The sequence below is a fragment of the Hipposideros armiger genome, unplaced genomic scaffold (genome assembly GCF_001890085.2).
Source record: "Hipposideros armiger isolate ML-2016 unplaced genomic scaffold, ASM189008v1 scaffold_808, whole genome shotgun sequence".
Classification (NCBI taxonomy): domain Eukaryota; kingdom Metazoa; phylum Chordata; class Mammalia; order Chiroptera; family Hipposideridae; genus Hipposideros; species Hipposideros armiger.
In genome coordinates this window covers 1-23,717 of record NW_017732158.1, presented here as the reverse complement: position 1 = coordinate 23,717, position 23,717 = coordinate 1, and the positions used below count along the sequence as shown (strand labels likewise).

Genomic DNA, 23,717 nt, shown 5'->3' with positions numbered 1-23,717 from the left:
TTGGTTGCCGGCATTGGACGGCCGCTCACGGTGGCTCACACCAGCTGCCGGCTGCTCACGCTGGCTGCCGGTCATTCACGGTAGCTTACAGCAGCCCACTGCAGCCTATGCCATCACCGGCGATTCACAGCAGCCTAACTCCAAGTCAAGCTGTTGTTCACCATCTTAGCTGTAGAGGGCGCAGCATCACTGGCCCATGTGGGATCCAAACCGGTGGCCCTGCTGCTCAGAGCTCGCACTCCCAAGCCAGCTCTTAACCAACTAGCCACTCAGCTGGCCCAAGCCTTTTTTTAACTTAAGGAATCTTGAGGCTAAAGAACTTCATGTTTTAGACACTAGAGCCAATGATTGATATTCCAACTTAGTTTTAATGGAACTATAAACAGATAAATGGGGAAAGAAAAAAATGAGCTCTAAGGTCCAGAACTTATTAGCTTAGAATCTTAGAATTTCCTGACATTAGAGAACGTCCTGTAATTCAAGAAAATTAACAATTTGTGTAGTATCGTTGTACTTAATATTAAGGCAGAATTAGAAAAGTAGTGTAAATTCCTAAGACGTTCTGAAAGTCCTACAAAATGTTACTAAATCATGAGTTTGTACCTGGTTTTCCTTCCTACCAATTTAAGTTTGCTGTGTTAGTAGCTCTCTAAGGAAATGTATCTTAGGCTATGGTAGATATGAACGGAGAAAATGGAATTTCTGTTACAGTGCTCTTGGCTGGAATACATCTGCTCTATAAAGTGGAGAACAATATTTACACTTAACTTTGTCCTCATAGTAAATTACTTTGTGAAAATCAGTAATTATACATAAAAAGTAAATATTCTTGGATGTTGGAATGATTTATTCAAAAGAACAAAAATTTAGATGGAGTTATATGCTTTTTTTTTTAATTTATTTTTTTTTTATACTTTCAGTTTGCCCTGATAGCCTCTTTAACAAAATTAAGGCTTGCTCCAAGTCAGTAAGAAGATGTAAAGAAATAAATATTTCCTTTATTCCACTTGAATCTCAGGTACTTTCTATTTTTATTTTTAATTTTATTTCATATCGATTTTAAAATTTGGTTTATGAGCTTATTTGTTAGTAAAGTATATCCTAAAGATGTATTATGTATTGTGTATTTGGTGAATTTTGAGTAATCCACAAATAAACATTTCCTATGATGAAGGGAAGAACACGAGCACTTAATTGGAATACATTAATAATGAAAGTGGAGCTTAAATTTCACATCTGCCACTAAGTCCTGTGTATATCAAGTTTTATAGCACTATTACATTATAAAATCAAATGATTTTTAGAACAATCTTTGTCAGATCACGCCACAAAAAATACTTTTAGCTTCTCTAGTCATTTTTTATATTAAAACAAATCATTTGTGATATTAAAACAAATGTTCTATATAACATTATATAAATTATATAAATTATTTTTTATCATTATATAAATTATCATTTTTTAAAAAATTTATGAAGCAAAAGATTTTTGTTGATCTGTTTTGCCTTTGGAATAGTTAATTAGCCTTCAACTAATAATATGATAGTAGCAAACACAGTACTCTGTGTCACTTTCCTAAATGCTTTACATAAATGTGTTTATGCAATCTGTATAATAGCCCTATGAATAGATGGTAATTTTATCTCCATTTTAAAGATGGGGAGATAAAAAAAACTGGCCCCAAATCACACAGTGCACTGTTTAGCTTTGTTGTGCTCTGTTCTCTGTTTGGATTCTAGTATTTTATAGAATTGAAATCGTTTACTGTTGTTTGGAACTGTACAGTCAATATTTTAAGAGATAGAAAGGTTCTAGATAAAGGATTTCTCTTTTAAGCTATTGCGGTTCTTGACAAAGAAAGATTATAATCCAAATTGTAAAATTTTAACATTATCTGGTTAACATTAAACGGTTTTCCAAAGGTTACCTTTAGACCTGTTCCTTTTAGTATGATAGGTGAGTTTAGTGTAGAGTGAAATGGGCTTCCTAAAATCATGTAGGATATGAACAGTAGTGTGATAAATATTACAAACATATCCAAAGCATCTGCTGCACAGAAGATACAGTTTAAAGCCCCAAATTTATTGAAATTGTGGAATTGCTATATTTGAAGGGGAGATTTGTGTAGATATCTGGCAAATTTGATGGCTAATGGAAATAACTTGTCTATGTATGTATAGAGAAATCTCATAAGAATCTTCTACTTACCAGTCTTTGCAAAATGTTGTGATTATTTAAGGCCCTATCTGTCTGCTATATTTTTCCCTTAAGTTTTTTCTTTTATTTACTTCCTTGATAAACATCTTAAGAGGGTTTACTTAATAAACTTAACTGTTAGGGAGAAATTACAGTGAAAATATTTTGAACTTTTGTTTGCTAGTGAAGATATAAATGAAATGCTACTGTATTATGCTATGAGCAAAGGCGTATGTGAGCATTTACCAAGATCGTGTGCTGTGCACATTGTCTATAAGATGCAAAACAGTCTGCTGTGAAAAGATGAGCAAGATACATGGCCTTCCCTTATCTGAGTACTGTAAAAAAAAAACAAAAAAACAAATGTTACACATCTTCAAAATGTTATCAATTAAGATTAGGTTCAACTGCACACAACAAAAATTTAAACATTCAGTGGCTTAAACAAGATGGAAACTTTTTTTTTTTTTTTTTTGGAAACTTACTCCTTGATAATATAAAAGAAGTCAGGAAATGGGTTATATAAGGCTGGTATGCTGACTCTACAAAATTGTCAGGGCCCAGTCCCGGGACATGGCTCGCATGATCTCAGATGACTGTCGGTTTATTACATCTTCATTTGAGAAAGCAGAATGAAGGAGAGAAAGGAAGAAATACATGGTTTTCATTTGTATCTTATTTTCTAAAATTTAGTCACATGGTTATCTCTAGTGCATGAGAAACAGAAATGTGGTGTTTTATCTGGGTGTATGGCTGCTTCCTCCCAAAGCATTGGTATAGTTACTGAAAAGTAAGGGAAGAATGGTTTGGGGGAGGCAGCTCACAGTCTGCCACAAGAGGAGAGAGAGTATTCCTTCCGTACTCGGAGAATGGGAAAACATTTGAAGAAAGAATAGAATTTCATAAGGTAGTAAAAGAAAAGGGAAAGAATATTCTAGAAAGTAAGAATAGCTTGATTGCTAAGATACAGAAGCAGTAAAGTGCAGGGGAGCATCAGGAAAAATGGATTATAAGGGGTGAAGTTATGGTAGATAAGGCTGTCTCTATAGGTAGTTTGGGACCATGTAGTAGGAGGCTCCAGGTCCCACCAAGAATGATGGCAGAAAATGGGAAGGTACAGAAAACTGTGAGACTGGGCCTAAAGTCTTTAAGGAAAAGTAGAAGTCAGGAGATCATTGTTGAGACTGGTAAAGTCAGATACCACTGTGCTCCCCCCAAAAAAAGTTGGACACTCAACACATTGAGAAGTTGCATGGGGAGGACGAAATTTGACTCACTCCTCTCAAATCCCTTTCAGAGGCCTTAAGGTAATTAAGGCAATTAGATAGAAAGCACTCAAGAATATAGGGGAGTTTGTTTACAGTGAGCCTTAGGGAATACAAAGCGTCTGGTATCGTTAGTGGAGAGGATGCTAGACAGAATCTGGGTAGAAATAGAGCTAAGCTAGCTAGAGATTAGCAAAAAAGGTAGATGGAAGTTACAGGTGTCTATTTAAAGAGCGATTGTGAGTCTTAAAGATGAATAAAGCATTTGATCATGGTCTAAAGGAATATGTAATGGTGGTGATGGGAAATGGGGCAGAGGAGAAGAAGGGAAAGGGAAGAGACATGAATGTAGAATGAAAACCTGCTCCACAATCCTGTTTGGTTCATTGGAGTATTAGATAGCTTAGAGTAATTTCAACTGTGGTAACAACTCCCCAGATCTAGTGCACTACAACCACAAAGTGTATTTCTCATTCATGTTGTTGTCCACTGTGGTTTGACCAGGGCTTTGCTCCTCATCCTCTTCATTCTGTGACTGAGGCCGAAGGAGTAGCCCCTGTCCGGGATGTAGCAGAGGGAAAAGAGAAATGGTGGAGCCACACATGCTTTTAAAGCTTCTGTGGGGAAGTGGCATGTATCACTTCTAGTCAGATTCCAGTGACCATAGATGAGCCCGACATCAGTGAGTGGGAAAATACTCCTATAGAGAGAGGCCTTGTAGAGAGGGGCAGGTAATATTTTTGAACAGGTAATATTATCTACTGCAGTAGGATAGTATATTATGAGAAAACCACCATCCAGCTGTAGGATGCTTGTTGGCAGTTAATACAGCAACCAAGACTTTGAGCAGCACAGATGTAAGCGGATTCACTATAGCTAAATCTCAGTCGATGTTCAGGCTGCTGCTCTTGGTGATGCGTTATGTTAAAAGAAATGAATGACTTCGTGTGAAAGGAAATGCAGGGAAGTTTATTTATAATTCATTCATTAACCTATAATGTTTAATGTATACCTAGTGTTACACTCAATACATTATCCTAGGCTAAGAGGGATTACTATCATTGTTTAAAAAAAAAATTATTGGGTGGTCTGAAAAGTCATGACACATTTTTGCAACAAAAAACATAGAAAAATATGTCATGACTTTTCCAACAACCCAATAGTTTAATGGGGAACGCTCAACTCCAATTAGAGAGCTTCTTCATTTGTATTATTCAAATAACAATAATATTAAATCTCTAATCTGATTCTTTGCACACACGAGTAAGTAAATGCTTTTGTTAGTTGAGTAAATGTGTCTGTGAGGTTTTACTGTATATATGGTAAGACCAGTACTGTGTCTGGCACAATATTGTGTCTTAGGAAGTGTATCTTTATTTTAAGGACATGAAGAGTATAAGCTAAAAAATTGAAGCTATGTATCATCTATGGAAAATTTTTAGATTATTCTCTAGAAGGTGTTTAGTGGATGTCAAACATATAGACCAATTTTGGCTTTGTTGTATTTTCTTGTGCTTAGTATTAGAGTTGTATTTTAGTTTGACTACTTCAGATTCCCTCATCTGCTGCACAGGTAGTGAAAAGCAAACAGTACTATCTGTATATGAAACAAGAACTGAAGGAGAGAGGTAGGCTAAGCAGGAAAGGAGAGTGAGAAAAGAAAGGATGAAATCAAGATGACGGAGAAAATGAGATTTGATTAAGGTAAAGACACAGTTGTTTCAGAAAACAGCATGGTTACTACAAGTATTTTTTTAATGTCCCAAGCAATAGCCCCATTTTTCTTGATGTATATATATATATATTTTTTAAAGATTTTTATTGGGGAATTGGGGGGATGGGAACAGTGCTGGGGAATTGGGGACAGGGGAACAGACAAGTTGCTGTCGTTTTGTTCTTCAATCTAGTTGTGGAGGACGTTGCTTCACTGGCCCAAGTTGGCACCATCATTGCGCTCTTCCCGGGCGAGGCAGATCAGTCGCCGGCTTCTGGACGGCCGCTCACTGCGGCTGCTGGCCGCTCACGCTGGCTGCTGGCCACACACGGTAGCCCATGGCAATGCACTGCCACAGGGACTGCAGCCCACGCCGTCGCCGGCGACTCATGGCAGCCCAGCTCCAGGTTGAGCTGTTGTTCAGCATCTTAGCTGTGGAGGGCAGTGTCACTGGCCCTCATATGTGGGATCCGAACCGGGGCCCTCTGGCATCCCAAGCGAGTTCTTAACCATCGCGCCACTCGGCCGGCCCTCTTGATGTATATTTTTAACGAGTCTACAGAATTGACAGTGTGACTTTTTTTGGTCTGCCTTAGGTATATACTCTTGATGTACCAGATGCATTCTATTACTGTTACAGTCCAGACCCCAATAATGCCAGCGGAAAAGACGCCGTAATGGAAGCAATGGCTGAGCAGATAGTTACAGTATGTGCTACCCTGGATGAAAATCCCGGAGTAAGATATAAAAGGTAAGACACTCAGTAGTGTCTATGTTATGCTTTCTATCTGCTGTCCAGTATAGAGGTAAGAAATGTCTCTGTGCTTACGTGTATTGGTTTGCAAAATTTATTTTCCTTGTAAAATTACGCCGTACATACAGGAGATTTAAAGTGTAAGGTTTAAAGTTCAGAGTAACTAATAGCCTCTGTTACTGAATTTCAGATTAAATTTGTATGATTTATTGGCATATTTTTTCATGAGTTTAGGAATGCTTAGCGTAAATGTCTTTGTTGTCATATAGGGGTTACAGTCTCATATTTAACCTTTTATTAAGTTTCCACCATATTTAAGTGGCCATATTATCTAGATACAGGTTAGCGTGTCTAAATATCTATAGTATCTAATCCCAATGGCCATTTAAAATAGATTTTTGGGAGTTTTTAAGAGGTAAAGTTTGACTTTAGTAGTATGCACATTTATTTGCTTCTTTTTAAAAATCAAGTTTACTGTTAAGTACACAAACTATATGTGTATAGCTTGATAAGTCATTCCAAAGTGGACATACCGTCTAACCCACCAAGGTCAAGAAGGGGAAAATTAACAGCATCTCAGTGGCACCCCTCCTGATCCCTTCTAGCCACTCTCCCCTCTCTCCTCTCCAAAGGTAACTACTCTCCTGACTTTTAACACATATTTTAGAGTTCCGATTTTGAATTGGGTATAAATAGAATCATACGATATGCTTTGTTTCTGGCTTCTTTGTTCAGTATTATGTTCTGAGAGTCATCCATGTTGTGTATGTAACCAGACAGCTTGGATTTTAATCTTTACCAGCTGTGTGACCCTTCTTTTCTCAGTCTTCCTTATCTATGAAATGGGAATGATAGTAGTACTCACCTTATAAGATGGTTTGTTAGAATTAAATGAGTTAATACCTGTAAAGCACTAATAGTCCATGGCACTAATAAAATGGTAGTAGTATTACTAATAATAAAGATTATCACTCATTTCTCTTTTAAAAGGTTCTTTAAACATTGGCATTTGTCAAGTTAGTTGGCTGAATTGTTTAATTTGAAATTCCTGTAGTGCTTTATATTTAAGTTACATTACTCTTAACCATTTACAAAATCTATTAGTTACTTAGAAAAAATACATAATAAAACTCCTTAATTCAGGTGTTATTAAAACAAGCTCTTTACTCATACCTCAAGTATTGGAAACATTCTTTTTCTTATAGGTGATATGCTAATTACATTCTGAACTCACTGGAGCAGAGAGCTAAATGGCTTATCTTCTGCCAGAGTTCAATCTCCATTCAAGCTTCTATTCTTAATGATTGGCTCTGTTCAAGGACATGAGTAAATATAACCATATCTCGCCTATGGACCTGTTTTGAGTTACTGTAATAGTTAAATATTAATAATCCAGGCTTTCAAAATCCTACTTGTTCTTTTGCAAAGTGTTCCTTTATGCCTAATGGACTTTTAAAGTGTAATTCTAACATGAAATTATTATTTTTTGAAAGTTTAAAACAAAATGTGTAATAAATTATTCTTTATAAGTTGCTGCTTTATTTGTTTTTAAGGTATAAAACAAAGATTCTTTAACACTTTGAAGCCCTCACAATGAGATATTTTTGAGGTTGGTGTGCTAATTGAAGAGCCTTTTCCAACATTTTTCTTGTAGACTTGGAAGGTATACTCATGCCACTGGTCATGAAATTACAAGCTAGAGTATGATATTTATCATTTCAGAAGACAGTAATATATAAAATTTTATGTAAAGACTATATTGGAAAGTGACCAAATGTTAGAGAACGTGTGGGGAAATCTCACACTTCTAGCGGGTGGGATAATTGGTCAGCTGATTTGGAGAGTAATATGGTAATATCTAAAAAAGTTGGAAACGTACATACTCTATGACCCAGCCATTATACTTCTAGATGTAATATATGTAGAGAAACAAGCACATGGAGATGTATGTACAAAGATATTTGTTTTTGGGCGGCAGGATTGATCACTTGGTTAGAGCACGAGCTCTTAACAAGGTTGCTGGTTCGATTCCCACATGGGATGGTGGGCTATGCCCACCCACAACTAGACTGAAAACAACAACTTGACTTGGAGCTGGTTGGGTCCTAGGAAAAACACACTGTTACCCAATAAAAAATAAAAAAAAAAAAAGATATTTGTTTCAACGTTATTTGCAATAGGATAAAATTGAGAATGACTTAAATGTCCATCTTGAGGGGAGTGAATACATAGAATGTGGTATAATCATATGATAGAATACTGTGTCGAACTAAAATGAATAAATTTGATATATGTGTCACCATATATAGATCTCGTGCATATATATATATAAAACAGTAAAAAAACACACTGTTAAAACATAAAACAGTGTGTGTATACACACACACACACACATACACACACACACACACACAACAGTAATGGCAGGAAGAATACAAACTAAATTCATGATAGTGGTTGCCTTGGGGATGGAGGAGTGTAGAGGAAGGGGAAGAAGACCAGGAATTGGGAGTGGAATAAAGGGAACCGCAATTTTATTTATCATTTTGTCACGTCCAGCGTGGCAAGGGCAAATAGGTTTCTCTTAAGGGGCGACGCAAATTGAATAAGAGCAAGAGACAAAAGTAAGATTAAGAGCGAGACCAAGGGACTCAGCCAGAGAAGACTGAGTGAGCCCCGAATCGGGTCAGCGCATGGCTTTTATTGAGAAATTTGAAAAGAAGTGAAACTGCTTCACTGCTGTCAATCAATTTGTAACCCGTGACTTATGTGTGCCTTAAGACCTTTTCCATTAGCATTCCCTTTGTGTTCCAGCACATCCTGTGCCTTCACACTTCCTCCACATAGCCCCAAGACACTGTTACTGTGTCCTCCCAGGGGAGATAACTATTATCATTCCAATAGGTCCCAGTCACCTGAAACACTCCCTGAGAGAGCTTTACAGATAGCATTCCATCAGCCTCAGTTTTCCGAGACACTCTCTCGACTAATGGGTCAGAGGCTAATGTAGGGGGGTGGTAACGGAATCGGCTATAATGCAACAATATTTTATTTCCTTTATATTAAAAATACCTGAAGCATATATGATAATGTTTACGTTTATAAAATCCAAACAAATTCGTATATTATATTTATATAAAATCTTGTTAATTAAATTAATTAAATCTTGTTAAATAAATTACATGGTTTAATTTTAAGAATTCAACTTTATGATATTGTAACGTGTCTTGAAAGAAAGATGATTGAACGTTTTTTCCATTTCTAGTAAACCTCTAGATAATGCCAGTAAGCTTGCCCAGCTTGTTGAAAAGAAACTTGAAAACTACTACAAGACTGATGAAAAGAGCCTAATAAAGGTAAAGTATAAAAGGCAAATAGGGGTTACGCATACAGTCTGACTTATATGTTTATAAACCAAAGAAACTATTGTTCATTCATTTTCCAGTATTGATTTAGGAATCATTAGCATAGATTCCCAATATTGATTTGGGAATCATTAATATAGACGGTAGTGGAAACCTTAGTGTAGTGTAGTTTAGTGCGGAACATAATGTGGTTTGAAATTAAGCACTGTGTCCAAATCCTGACTGTCATTTAATTCATAGATATGTTAATTTAGGCAAATTGTGTAACTTCCCTGTTTCTAAGTTTTTTTACCTGTAAAATGGGGGTAATGAGAGAATACCTATTTCATAAAGTAATGAGAATATTAAAAGAGTTAATACTTGTAAAATTTCTTAGAATGATGCTTGCCACTGAGCAAACATTTAGTAAAATAGTTATTCGTATTAGTACTAGTTCTGTGACCTTGGACAAAAGATTTACTCTGAGTTGTATTTTCATATATAAAATGGATGAGATAACATACCTTGCTTAGTTGGTATGAAAATTAGGTCAATTAACATGTATTTGACACATGCAAGAGTTTAATAAATGGCAGCTGTTACTGTCTTACAAAAATAGCATAAAGTAATCAAAGACTAAGGTTGAAATCTGAGGGATACCAGAATTTAAGCCTGGGTTGGAGAATGAAGAACCTGAGGGGACTGACAGAGGTGGTACCAGAGGGCTAGGAAGCCATATTACAGTAGCTAAAGAATGAAAGGAAGAAACTGTTGATTGTTTAGAAGAGGAGATGGGCAAAGAAACCACCAGTTACAATTCTACGTGATAAGTGGAATGAGAGAAGAAAACATAGAATGTAATGGGCATGTAGGCTGGGGCTTAATCTTCTTCTAACTGGAATCCTAGAAGGCATCCTAGAGGAAGAGGCCCTTGAACTTGAAGAATGAATGTAATGTGATAGGAGAAGGGTTTTGTTGCTTGGATAACAGTATTTCGGGGGCAGACGCACAGAGAAAAAGGTACAATCCACAATCAAACAACTTGGTTAGAATGGAGGGTATAAGCTTAATTATAATATTATTAATAGTTTAGAACTTTTTACTGATTTTTGGTTTGGAGGCCTAGTGAAAACTGCTGATAGTAGTTATGAAGACAATGGCTCAGTACACATAGTACAGTAGATAGTCAATACATGTTGAATAAGGGAAGAGATAGACAATCAATATATTAGTAAATATCCCTTTAGTCCTTCATGATTTCCGTGAAAAAAGAGGCAAAATCCACAAAAATAAATAAAATACCCTTTCCATTCTTTCTGCCTGGAAATTATACATTCTTTCAAATGCTTGATACATTTCTTTCATTTAAGGACCTGATAAAGTGGCACCTTTCTTTTAAAGCCTTTCCTTCAGGTCAAGTGATACTTCCTCCCACATATTGTCATAATCCCAAGTCCTGATATAGTACTTACATATATTGCACTTTTTCCTACTCAAATTTCTGAAGACTCATAACTTACATGTATTGAGGGCTTACTAAGTGCCATACTATGCTAAGTATTTCACTGTATTATTACATTTAAGCTTTACAATAGTCTTATAAGCAGAGGTTCTGATTATATTTTGTTCTACAAATGAGAATCCTGAGATATTAACAAGTTAAGCAATTTGTCCAGAATCATACTGCAAGGAAGTGGTCAAGGCTGGACTCAAACCCTGAATATGTCTGATTCCAGAGGCTGTGCTCTTAACCATATTGTCTGAAGGTTTATTTAAATGAATGAATGGTTAATTTAAAAATACTTTAAAGATTATCCTATGTAATTTACCTTTGCTGTATGTAAGTAAATAGGAAATGTTTGTTTGAGGAGTTGTAGTTATCTCTTACTGCTTTGAACAATAATCCAAAGAATTTATTACTTTTTAAAATAAATATGAAAGATTGATATTAACAATTGTTTTTCCCAGTAATAATATTCACTGTTTAATAATTAGTGCTGTTTGTGAATTAATAATAGCAAGGCTTTCATCATGATTTATCTCCCTAGCTGGCAACAATATAATGGTTTTTTTATTTGCTTATTTTTAGCAATTTAATGTTTTTAAATAGCATAATGGTTAAGAGCACAGGCCTGAGTTTGAACCTTTTACTAACTGTGTGATTTGGGCAAGTAATGTAACTTTTTAAGTTTTTCACTTACAGTTGACATTTGATATTATATTTGTTTCAGGTATAAGGCATACTGGTTAGACATTTATATAACTTATGAAGTGGTCCTCACTGATTTAGGCAAGTTACTTTTAAGCCTTAATGCCTTCATTGTCAAATGGAGATAAGAATACCTGTCTCAGAGGGTTGCTATAAGAATTAACCATTATATGTATTTCTTGCTTAGCACAATATGCTCAAGTAGTAGCTTCTGGTTATAATTTATATCAGTTTTAGTGTTTATGGAGCTGAATTCCTAAGAAAATAGATTTAGTACAAGCCAAATGTTACTTTTTAAAAGGGATTTTCACAGTATTGTATTATTGAATATAGATATTCTTAATCTAATTATGAAAGCTTTTGCTTTTGTAGTCTTGTTTTTCCCCCTATTGTGCCACTCAGATTTTTCTATCTTAATGTAACTTCACAATCTTAAGAATGTGACAAAACTTAAGAAAAGTCTGCTTTTGTTTTCTAAGATATTAAATATGTGTTCAAACAAGGAAATTGAAGTTTAAGATAATTTTATCTTATTATTCCAGGGTAAAACTCACTCCCAGCTCATAATAATTGATCGTGGCTTTGATCCTGTGTCTACTGTCCTGCATGAACTGACGTTTCAGGCAATGGCATATGATCTACTGCCAATTGAGAATGATACATACAAGCAAGTATAACTTGAAGGGCATATAAAGGGCATATAGAAACAGGAGAAGATCTGAGCATTTAGTAATTTGTGGAGGCACCAGAGATCTAAAGCCTCTGTGACCTTTTTTATTCAGAGACTACCCTTCTCTTTCCCCGATAACCATAATCTATTAAACATATCTTGTCCTTGTAAGTTAATGGGTACGTTGACTGCTTTGAAGGTTTTTTGGTATATTTGCTTCTTTAAATATGTCTACAACAAAGCTACATTTAAACAGGTGAAATTCGGACTTTTCACTTAGTTAAGAGTAAGTGCCACACCTACTACTATATTTATTGAAGTAGTAAGGATATTCAAACTGGTCATCACACACCCAGAAGTATCCATATGTGTATCTTGTCAGTGTAATGTACTTAAAGAGATTAGAAGACTGGAAAACTAAATAAAATGGCTATTGGGATAGACAGTTTTACCAGTTTGGTACTTAGTGTTGACTTAACCCTGATATAAGCATATTTACTTCAAAAGTAATGTGAAATAGAAAGCTAAATGAAAAATAAAATAGATTTTCTATCAAGGACCCATTTTATTGTCTTTGTGTATCATTTGTGTGTATATGCATGTGCATATATATGTAACATGTTTGATATAATCGCTAAATCCAAAGAGACATTTTTAGCTGAGATTTACTGTTTGAACATAGTAGTAAAAATGAAAATTAGTTTTGTGAAATTTTATATTTAAAATAATTTAGTAATTTTAATGGGTTAAAAAGATCCAAACACTTGTGATAATTACAATACTTAACATTTTTTTCTTAAACCAAATATTGTTAATCTAATTTAGTATTTTCGATTGTATTTTAATTTGAATTCTGGTCAAATCCTGGTTTCTGGATTTTTATCTATTTTGTTTGTGTTAATGTTAGATGACATAGAGAAATCAACATAGCTTTTTCTCTAATATAAAAGTAGTTTCAAACAGCTTATTCAGAATTTTCAGAAGGTATATTATTACCTCTGTTATCCTTTAGGTCTCTATACCTGCATTGCTCAAGAGGTTTACAAAAGAATTGAACTGATGGACTCTAAAGGATTTGGTTTCAGACTATAGACATACATTTCAGACATTTCTAACCTAGTATTTAAAATACTTTTCTCTCTAGAGTTTGCTAGCAAGCAAAGCAAGTTTTAATTTTTTAAGAGTAAGGGAGAGACTTACCATTTTTCTTTAAAAAGCCACCCATACTTTTTTTTTTTAATGAATCAAAACACTCCAGGGATAAGACTAGATGGAAGCATGAACTTCCTGTGGTTTGTGCTTCAATTTTTTTTTTTTTGTAGAGGGCAGTGTCACTGGCCCTCATATGTGGGATCCGAACCAGGGCCCTCTGGCGTCCCAAGCCAGCTCTTAACCAACGCGCCACTCGGTCGGCCCTGTGCTTCAGTTTTTAATTTTTACAATTTTTAATGGAAATAGAACACAACGCAGGACATTCTAAGTACCCAGAATCTATTTTTCATCTTGGTGACTTCTTTAAATGTACTCTTAAAATGGAATTGTTATCTTTTAGTATTGTCAGGCTTGTTACCGTAATCTTTGTTTATAAATAAAAGATTAAAGATATTGTATGAGTACAAAGTGGCATTTTAAATGACAAAAGGGCCTCTATCCTTAGTGCAGTCTTGTAATTGAGCACAGTCATTCTGCCCTTGGGCATCTGTAATTAAGACCACATATAGGTAAGTGGTTTTATAAATGGGACCTGTAATTTTGGGGGATATAGAAATGATTGTATTCATACAGCAGAAATCTAATTTATTGCCTGCTGTCCAGAGGTAGGAAAGCTCAGTGCCATTTTTCCTAATCTTGGCTCAGGAAATTCAAAGTCTCCAAGATGATTGAATCTTTTTAGCTTCCTCAATGGAAGGAGGCTAACTGCATAAAAAGAGAAGAGAGAAATTAGTTTGGGTAAGCAGTCAGGAAGTCCATTTTAAGTAATTTCATGAACCCCTTGAGTTGCTGCTTACTTCATTAGGACTCATTAAAGCAATCACAGTTTTTTGTGGCTACATTAGTTTTTCTCTCATTTCCTTTCTCATTCTTAAAGGAGATGCGGTTATAGGGTTAGGAAAGAATATGGAAACAGATATATGGTTGTGAATTTTGTACTAACCCTGAACACCTTCAGTATTTAATAGGCTACATTGGGGGTGATGTTTCTCTTCTTTACTTAATGGAAGTTTGATAGTTGTGCTGATGGTTACTAGTACATTAAAATCATGTTTTAAGCAATTTACACAAATTGTTAGTATACTCTGTCTTGTTCTTAAAGTTCATTATGGAATGTTGAATTTTTATTTCACAAAATACCATTTTGTTAACCTAAAACTATAATAATGACAGTTAAATCTAACATTTGAAAGTAAGAATGTCTTGGTAGGCATAGCACTTCGATTTTTAATGTAAGGATAGCAATATGCCTTAGTTTTGAGTAGATCTTCATTGTCCCCCTAAAATAGCGGATATGTACTCTTTCAGTTCTTGAGCTTTGTTTTAAAATTTTTGTTTGTCAAAATGTTTCTTTCACTTTTGAGGGGGGGAATAATCCAAAAGTTTTATACTTATGTCTACTTGTAGATATAAAACAGATGGGAAAGAAAAGGAGGCAGTCCTTGAAGAAGACGATGACCTCTGGGTCAGAATTCGACATCGGCATATTGCGGTTGTGTTAGAGTATGTGAACCCATTTTAATTTTTATTTCATATTTTTTGGACCCTGAATACATAATAGTATATTTTGTAATCTTAAAATGTTTCTGTAAAGAATTACACCTAGGAATTTAAAAAATTCTCTTAATTTGACAGGGAAATTCCGAAGCTTATGAAGGAAATTTCGTCAACAAAGAAAGCAACAGAAGGAAAGGTAAGAAGAGTCTTATTTAACTTTCAAAGTAATAAGTAAGGTGAATTTTAAATTTTTTTTTAAATTTTTATGTTATTTAACTTTTCATTTTGGGAAATTTCTAACATACAAAAGTAGAGAAAATGAGTTCCCAGGTAGCGATAACCTCTCCTCAACAGTTAGCAACATTTTGCCTGTCTTGCTTCATAAAAGTTTATTTTTAAAAGGCTGTTCAGCTAATTTCACCAATGTACTCTTGCTAAGTTTTTTATATTGAGGTATAATTTACCTAAGTAAAATGCACAAATCTTATATGTATACTGAATAACTTCCTTACATATATATGTACACACACACACACACACACACACACACACCGGAACCACCGCCTAATCAAGATATAGAACATTTCCATCATCCCAGAAGGTTACACAATGATACATCAGTGAATAAAGTTAGGCTGATCCTTTTCAATCTTATTTTAAATTAGTTTTATTAGTAGTTAATACCTCCTAGCTATATAATGTAGAACAGAATTGGTAATAGAGGCTATTCTTGTCTCATTCCTAACCTTAGGAGAAACATGTTTGATATTTTATCATTAAGTGTTATGTTAGTTTTAGATTGTTTAGGTACACCCTTTTTCAGATTAAGGAAGTTCCTCTCTATTCTTAACTTGCCAACAGGTTTTTTTAAAAAATTAGGAATGGGTATTGGACTTCATCAAATGCTTCTCAGCATCTGTTGAAATTATTTTTTTCTCCTTTATTCTGTTAATGTGATAAATTACATTCATTGATTCTCTAACATTAAACCAACCATGCATTCCTGGAATACACTCCACTTGGTCATGATACATTATTCTTTTCCTGTATCGCTGGATTCTATTTGCTAACATTTTGCTTAGGATGTTTGCTTCCAGGTTTATGAGAAATATTTCCCCCTAATATTCCTTTTTTTCTTTTCTTTTTTTGGTAATGTTCTTGTCAGGTTTTGGTAGCAAGAATATATTGGTCTTGAAATGAGTTGTAATGCTTTCCCTTATTTTATTCTCTGAAACTGTATAAGATTGTTATTATTAGTTCAGTTATTGATTGAAAGAATTCACCAATGGGGCCGGCCGAGTGGCACATTGGTTAAGAGTTGGCTTGGGACTCCAGCTCTGAGCAGCAGCAGGGCCCCGGTTTGGATCCCACATGGGGGCCAGTGACACTGTGCCCTCTACAGCTAAGATGGTGAACAACAGCTCGACCTGGAGCAGAGCTGGGCTGCCATGAGTAAAGCTGCAGTGGGCTACTGTGAGCTGCCAGCAGCTGGCATGAGCTGCCAAGAGCTGCTGTGAGTGGTGGTCCAGGGCTGGCAACCAATCTGCCTCACCCAGGAAGAACACAATGATAATACCAACATGGGCCAGTGAAGCGACGTCCTCCACAACTAGACTGAAGAGCAAAAGGACAGCAGCAACTTGTCTGTTCCCCTTTCCTGCTTACTCAGCGCTGTTCCCCTCCCCCAACTCCCCAATAAAAAAATTAAAAAAAAAAAAAGAATTCAATGAAGCAGTCTGGGCATGGAGTTTTCTTTATGGGGAAGTCTTTAATTACAAGTTCTTTACTAAATGTAAAGCTGTTCAGATTTTTAATGTTTTCTTGTATCAGTTTTGAGATGTTGCATTTTTCAAGGGATTTGTCTATTACACCTACATTTTCAGATATCCTCTTATCCTTGCAGTGTCCGTAGAATTGGTAGTTGTAGTCTATTAATTTAATCCTAATATTGGTAATTTGTGTTTTATCCCATATACTATTACTATCCCCTATATATATTAGTAATATTTCAAAGAATCAACTTTTGGCTTTGTAGATTTCTTTTTTTGTATGTTAGTATTATATTTAATTGATTTCTACTCATTTTTATTTCCTTCCTTGAACTTTGTTTTGCTTAATTTGTTTTTCTAGCTAATTGAATTGGATGTTTAGAGCATTGATTTTCAGCCTTTTCTCTTTCTTTCTCAACATTGCTGTAGCTGTGTATCCCACAAGTTTTGGAACAACTTATTTTAATTCAGCTCAAATATTTTCTAACTTTCATTGTGATTTCTTCTTTTTTTTTTTAAAGATTTTATTGGGAAATTGGGGGAGGGGAACAGAGTTGGAGAATCAGGGAAGGGGAACAGACAGGTAGACAAATTGCAGTTTTGTTCTTCAGTCTAGTTGTGGAGGACCTCACTTCACTGGCCCATGTTGGTATGATCATGGTGCTCTTCCTGGGTGAGGCAGTCGGTTGCCGGTCATTGGTCGGCCACTCACAGCGGCTCATGGCAGCTTATGGTGGCTGCCAGCCACTCACGTAGCTCACAGCAGCCCATTGCAGCCTATGCTGTCGCCGGCGACTCACAGCAGCCCAGCTCCAGGTCGATCTGTTCTTCACCATCTTAGCTGTAGAGGGCGCAGCATCATTGGCCCTCAGTGTGGGATCCGAACCGTGGCCCTGCTGCTCAGAGCTGGCGCTCCCAAGCAAGCTCTTAACCAGCTGAGCCACTCGGCCAGCCCAATGTGATTTCTTCTTTGACTCGTGTTACATAGGAATATGTTTTTCAATTTCAAAGAATTGGGGAATTTTCAACTTATCTGTGTTACTGAGTTGTAATTTAGTTATAATAGTGGCCAGAGAATGTGCACTATTATGATTTCAGTCCTTTGAAATGTGTTCAGATTTGATTTGTGACCCAGCATATATGATCTAGTGTAGTTTAATGCCCTATGTGTACATAAAAAGAATATAAACTTTATGTGTCAGTTAAATTAAGTTGTGTTATCATGTTATTCAAATCTTCTATTTACTGATTTTTTTTTTGTCTGCTTTTTCTGTCAGTTACTGAGAGTGGTATATTAAAATCTTTTATTATGACTGTGAATTAATTTGATTTTTTTAATAATTCTGTCAACTTTTGACGCTGTATCAACTGATAAGGCCATGTTCATTAGAATCATTATAAATGTAAGATAGTTATCTTTCTGTTGAATTTATCTTTTTATCATCATAAAATATCATTTTCTTATCATTTGCAATATTTCTTGCCTTAAAGCCTACTTCACCTGATGTCTGTATTTAAATGTGCTTATTAAAAAAAGTAGTTGATTTTTGTTTGTTTATTCAATCTGACAATCTTTTAATTGAAATGTTTAGTGTGTATATATTTCATATAGTTATTGATGTAGTTGAATGAGCTATTTTTCTATCCATTGCCTGAAAGCTGTTGTCTTAATTTTGTCCCATTTTATTTTTGCTTATGGAGGGAGAGTAATTTTGATACCACCTACTCTGTCGTGGCTGTAACTAGAAATTTCTAGAATTTGTTTTCTTAAAATTTTCCAGATGTTTAATAAATTAAAAAATATTTAAAATAGCAGGATTTTAAAGTTGTTATATAGAATAACTGAATCATAAGTTTGATTTTTAAAATATTTTATTTTCCTAGGTATCACTTAGTGCTCTTGCCCAGCTAATGAAAAAGATGCCCCATTTCCGTAAACAGATCACTAAGGTAAGCAGTGTTGTATATGACATACCTTGTCATTTTTCGTTTATTAGTCCATCTAATTCTGTAGTCAGGTGTAGCAGTGGATGTCATGGAATACTTGGTGTTAGCTGTCCCCTAAACCCTTACTCTAGGCCAGAGAAATATCCCAAATATTTAAGCTTTCCAATCGTATTCTCTCTATTTAGAATCTAAATTTAGTCATATCCAACTTAAACTTTTTTATCTTTGCCTTGAACAGCCAAACAGAGAAAGTTTAGCATATATCAACTTAATAAGAAAATTCAACATTGAATTGACCAGTGGCTGTTTTGCATTACCCGTAAACCCAGTACAAATACCATTCTTTCATTCTGTTTTTTTGTTCTCTGTTGATTTTCCCCTGTAGGTCATGTTAATTCTCACTTTTTTCCTTTTCTTGAGCTGTTTCCCTTGCTTTACAGGGTACCTCCTTTCCACCCAAGCCCATACTTACCTTCAGGCCATTCTCAAAAGTTTAATATTCTCAGTTGCTCAAAAAGAAATTAAAATGGTTTAAATAATTGATTTCATCTGTTTTTCAGCAAGTTGTCCATCTTAACTTAGCAGAAGATTGCATGAATAAATTCAAGCCTAATATAGAAAAGCTCTGCAAAACTGAACAGGTATGTGCAGAGTCAGAAATACCTATGTTCATAATGGATTTCTTGAGTGAGCTTTCTAAGGTAAAACCTAATTTTGCTCAATCAATACAGTGCATGGAGTCACAGAGTCTCTTAGAAGAGGACTCACCTAGGCTATGTTTAATACATCATTCCCCACCCACATTAACAAGTAACTAAATAGTATCATAGTAAGCAAGTCCCTCCTAACCTGTGACTATATTTTTGGTTGAATGGAATGTTTTAAGTGTTTGGAGCATTATTTCAGGGTACCATTGTTGGCAGGCTTTTCTTAGTGGGTGCAGCATTTAATGTAGCATCCTGCAGAGTACTGCATTGGCATGTTTAACTTGTTTTAAGAGGCTCCTCTATAATGCGAAACGGTTTAGATCCGTGCTAATAGCAATAGAGTGCAAGTCACATGTAATTTTAAATATCCTGTAGTCACGTTAAAAAGGTAAGAAACAAGGGTAGTTAATTTTACTAGTATATTTGACTTAACCCAATATATCCAAAATATTATTTCAACATGTAGTCAGTATGAAAAATTAATAGTGAAATATTTTATATTTTTTTCACACCAAGTCTTCAAAATCTGATGTTTTCATTTATAGCACATCTTAATTCAGACCAGCCACATTTCATGTGCTCAGTAGCCACATGTGGCCCATGGCTACCATATCATTAGAGGTTTAGATTAATGATTTTCTTCTCTGAATTATTTTTTTACTTTTTTACATTTTCTACAATCAGTAATTTACAAGTGATGCCCATGTTTTCCTATGAAATGTCATCAGTATTCCATTAAAATTTGGCAAGATTTAATAATAGATATTTTTAATTGAAAATGAATTTGGGTTATAGACCACTGACTATTTCGTTTTCAATAAGGATCTGGCACTTGGAACTGATGCAGAAGGACAGAAGGTGAAAGATTCTATGCGAGTACTCCTTCCAGTTCTCCTCAGCAAAACTCATGATAATTATGATAAAATAAGAGCAATCCTACTCTATATCTTCGGTATTAATGGTAATGGAGACTTTGTTCATTTTCATGAATATATTAGAATACCCAGCTCTAAAATCACTTTACAATAAGGGTTTACTAAAGAGCTTAAGAGAATCTTAGAAAATTCAAAGGTAGCAACTGAAGTTGGTTAAGATATAAATAAAAGGAAAAATATGAAATTGGGAGAAGACTGAAGGGTATATAATTTAAATGTTTACTTTTTATTTAAAAAGCTTTATTTATGGGTATACTTAAAACCTAGAAATGATTGTGGTAGCAATTATGTGACTCATATTTTTACTTACCTAAGGAACTACGGAAGAAAATTTGGACAGGTTGATCCAGAATGTACAGATAGAAAATGAGAGTGACATGATTCGTAACTGGAGTTATCTTGGTGTTCCCATTGTCCCCCAGGTAAGAAATCTTAAATTTAGCGCGCGCGCGTGTGTGTGTGTGTGTGTGTGTGTGTGTGTGTGTGTGTGTATAGATAGATAGATAGATAGATAGATATATGCATGCATGTGTGGTTGTTTGCATTAAGTATGGTTTCTTACATGGGAATCCATGTGGACAGTCTTAATTTCACTTTGTAGATTTGGTAAGTAAAAAGCTAAAATTTTGTTTTCTTTTCCAGATATGAATAATTTGGACAAATCTTTCTAGTGGATTTATATCTTAATAGCTTCTGTTGTAATTTGCTATTTATGCTTTTCTCTTTATGATTCATTTATAGCAAATTTTGAAAGAACTATTAGAATCTCATTCTTTCCCGTCAAGTTTTATAGCACTTTTGAGTAAACATACTTTCTGATACTATTTTATCATTAAAGCACAAAATACTGCGAAGTTATGTGACCACACCTATTCAGATTATTTGACTAGGTTTTTTTTTTTTTTTAAGATTTTATTGGGGAATTGGGGGAGGGGAACAGCATTGGGGAATCGGGAGAGGGGAACAGACAAGTTGCTGTCCTTTTGTTCCACAGTCTAGTTGTAGAGGACGTCGCTTCACTGGCCCATGTTGGTATTATCATTGTGCTCTTCCCGGGTGAGGCAGTTGCTCGCCAGCCATTGGACGGCCACTCACACTGGCTGCCAGCCACTCACTGTAGCTCACAGCAATCCACTGCAGCAGGGGCGCCGATGACTCCCAGCAGCCTAGCTCCAGGTCGAGCTGTTGTTCAGCATCTTAGCTGTAGAGGGCAGTGTCACTGGCCCTCATGTAGGATCCGTAACAGGGCCCTGCTGCTCAGAGCTGGCGTCCCAAGCCAACTCTTAACCAATGTGCCACTCGGCTGGCCCTTGACTTGGCATTTCTTAGTTTTAAGTCAAATACAACATAGTATTTGCTGTAAATTAAATATCTTTGTTAAAAAACTCAGTAAGAGACTATCACTAAATAAATTACTGGCTTTTAATTTTTTTTTCTAATTATATTAGTCTCAACAAAGTAAACCATTAAGAAAGGATCGGTCTGCAGAAGAAACTTTTCAACTTTCTCGATGGACACCTTTTATCAAAGATATTTTGGAGGTAAAAGTCATTAAACTTTACTTACACCTTAAGTGCCCTTCTGTATTCTTTACTCTTTGTATGTTTATCTGTCAATCTGAACATATCCATGGGTCAGAAATTTTCTGCAGTACTGAGAGGGTTCACAAAAGAAGGCTGTATCTGGGGTCAGGGGAGGAGAGGAAACTCTTGAAGATTCTTTCCTGAAGCCCTCAAACAAACTCACACCACTGACTGCCTCAAAATAAAAAAATAAAGCACACACATGCTTTATGAAGAAAACAGCAGTTGTTTTAAATGACTATATGTAACAGAAATAGAAATGATTTGTTTGAATGAAAGTTCAACACAAAATAACATTTGTATATGACCACTATTAGAAAATGTTAGAATCCAATATTCTTGGAAATGTATTTGTGATTAAAATGTGAACCTCACTATCATTTGCTGTTATATCCAACAGATAGTTGATGCCTTCAGTACTGTCTGCTTTTAGAAAATAATATTCAATTATAGGAAATTAGAAAATGGACTAATAAAAATTGCATTATGAGCTCAATAAAATGGCATTAATTCATCAGTCATAATCATTTAGTTCCATTTATTCCAATTTTCCTCTGACTTAAACCCCAATTTCTACTTTCCTTTGGGATCTAATTTGGTACAATTTATTCCTAGGATTTTTCTGTTTTGCTTGGCTAATCTTGTCATTCATACATATTTAATCATAGATGAAAAGTTTAAAGTTTAGATTTTATTTTCTGCAACATAGATTTTTTTTTTTCCTGGCTCATAACAAGGACCTAGAACTAAGTAGTTTTTCTTGGCTGGTAGTTTTAAAATAAGAGTTGACTTTCTCAAACCCTTTCACAAAGATTTGCATGTTAAATTCAGAAAATTTACTCTTGGCTCAATGGCAATCTAAAACCTTCAGAATTTCTCCTGAAAGTCTGTTTCTTCATTTCCTGCAGTTTTATTGAAATGTTCTTGGATCCTGAGTACCTTGTGCCCACTCCTATGTCTACTTATTAATACCATTTGTACTACTATGCTGTAAAGCAGTGGTCCCCAACCTTTTATGATCATTCACACTTAATCACAAAAAATGTGAACATAAGCCTATACCATATGATTATTTATAAACTATGTATTACTGTACTAACAACATAGTCTTGTATACAGTATACCCACACACATAAGTATATCCAATGTAACCCCTAAAAAAGGAAAATTTTGAAAGTGAAATGAAAAGGAAAATTTCGGGTGGTAGAAGAGGGTAAAGGGGATCAAATATATGGTGATGGAAGGAGAACTGACACCGGGTGGTGAACACACAGTATAATATATAGATAATGTATTACAGAATTGTACCCCTGAAACCTAAGTAACTTTACTAACCATTGTCACCCCAATAAACTTTAATTAAAAAAAAAAAGAAGGAAAATTTCCCTCATCCCTGTGGATTGTCTTGTGTAGTCCTAGCCAGGGGTGCACATCCTATTTTCGAGCCACTGCTGAAGGGCAGGGCTGAAGAGGGCAGGGCCTGGACACTCTGTACCCTAAGAGGTGTGTCAGGACCAGGATGGTACCATATTGAGAAATCCCTAGCACTCTAGACATAAAGGTTCTGATAAGATACCTGGAATCCTCGCACCAATGTAGGGACCCTCCAAAAGAAGAAATACGAATACAATAAATACTGGTTTAGTAAGTAAGTAAATGATTGCATTAATATTTGAAGCGAGTAAGTTGTCTGAGTTTCCAAGAAAGGACTAACCTTATTTTATTAAATATATATCCTAAAAAAAAAAGTATATATCTTTATGTTCCTTAATTATAAATACAAGTTTTGAGTTTTATGCAAAACAAAAATATTGTAGAGGTTACATTTTCTTGATTGTGTTAACTCTTTTCTTCCCTAGGATGCCATTGATAATAGATTAGATTCAAAGGAATGGCCATATTGTTCCCAGTGTCC

The 23,717-nt window shown here is 35.2% G+C and overlaps 1 protein-coding gene across 1 annotated transcript in view; it reads left to right on the top strand.

Annotated features, from left to right (window-relative positions):
- The window catches only part of STXBP3 (syntaxin binding protein 3), a gene marked incomplete at its 3' end in the record, with an annotated part of 56,908 nt that extends 33,197 nt beyond the window's left edge, over window positions 1-23,711 (top strand). The window contains exons 6-17 of the mRNA XM_019628808.1: window positions 921-1,018; window positions 5,772-5,926; window positions 9,195-9,285; window positions 12,025-12,149; window positions 14,772-14,867; window positions 15,000-15,057; window positions 18,515-18,580; window positions 19,138-19,218; window positions 20,107-20,245; window positions 20,535-20,641; window positions 21,668-21,760; window positions 23,662-23,711. Of these exons, the coding sequence (XP_019484353.1) occupies window positions 921-1,018; window positions 5,772-5,926; window positions 9,195-9,285; window positions 12,025-12,149; window positions 14,772-14,867; window positions 15,000-15,057; window positions 18,515-18,580; window positions 19,138-19,218; window positions 20,107-20,245; window positions 20,535-20,641; window positions 21,668-21,760; window positions 23,662-23,711 (1,159 nt within the window). The remainder of the gene's footprint in view (window positions 1-920; window positions 1,019-5,771; window positions 5,927-9,194; window positions 9,286-12,024; window positions 12,150-14,771; window positions 14,868-14,999; window positions 15,058-18,514; window positions 18,581-19,137; window positions 19,219-20,106; window positions 20,246-20,534; window positions 20,642-21,667; window positions 21,761-23,661) is intronic.
- Window positions 23,712-23,717: the final 6 nt, after the last annotated feature.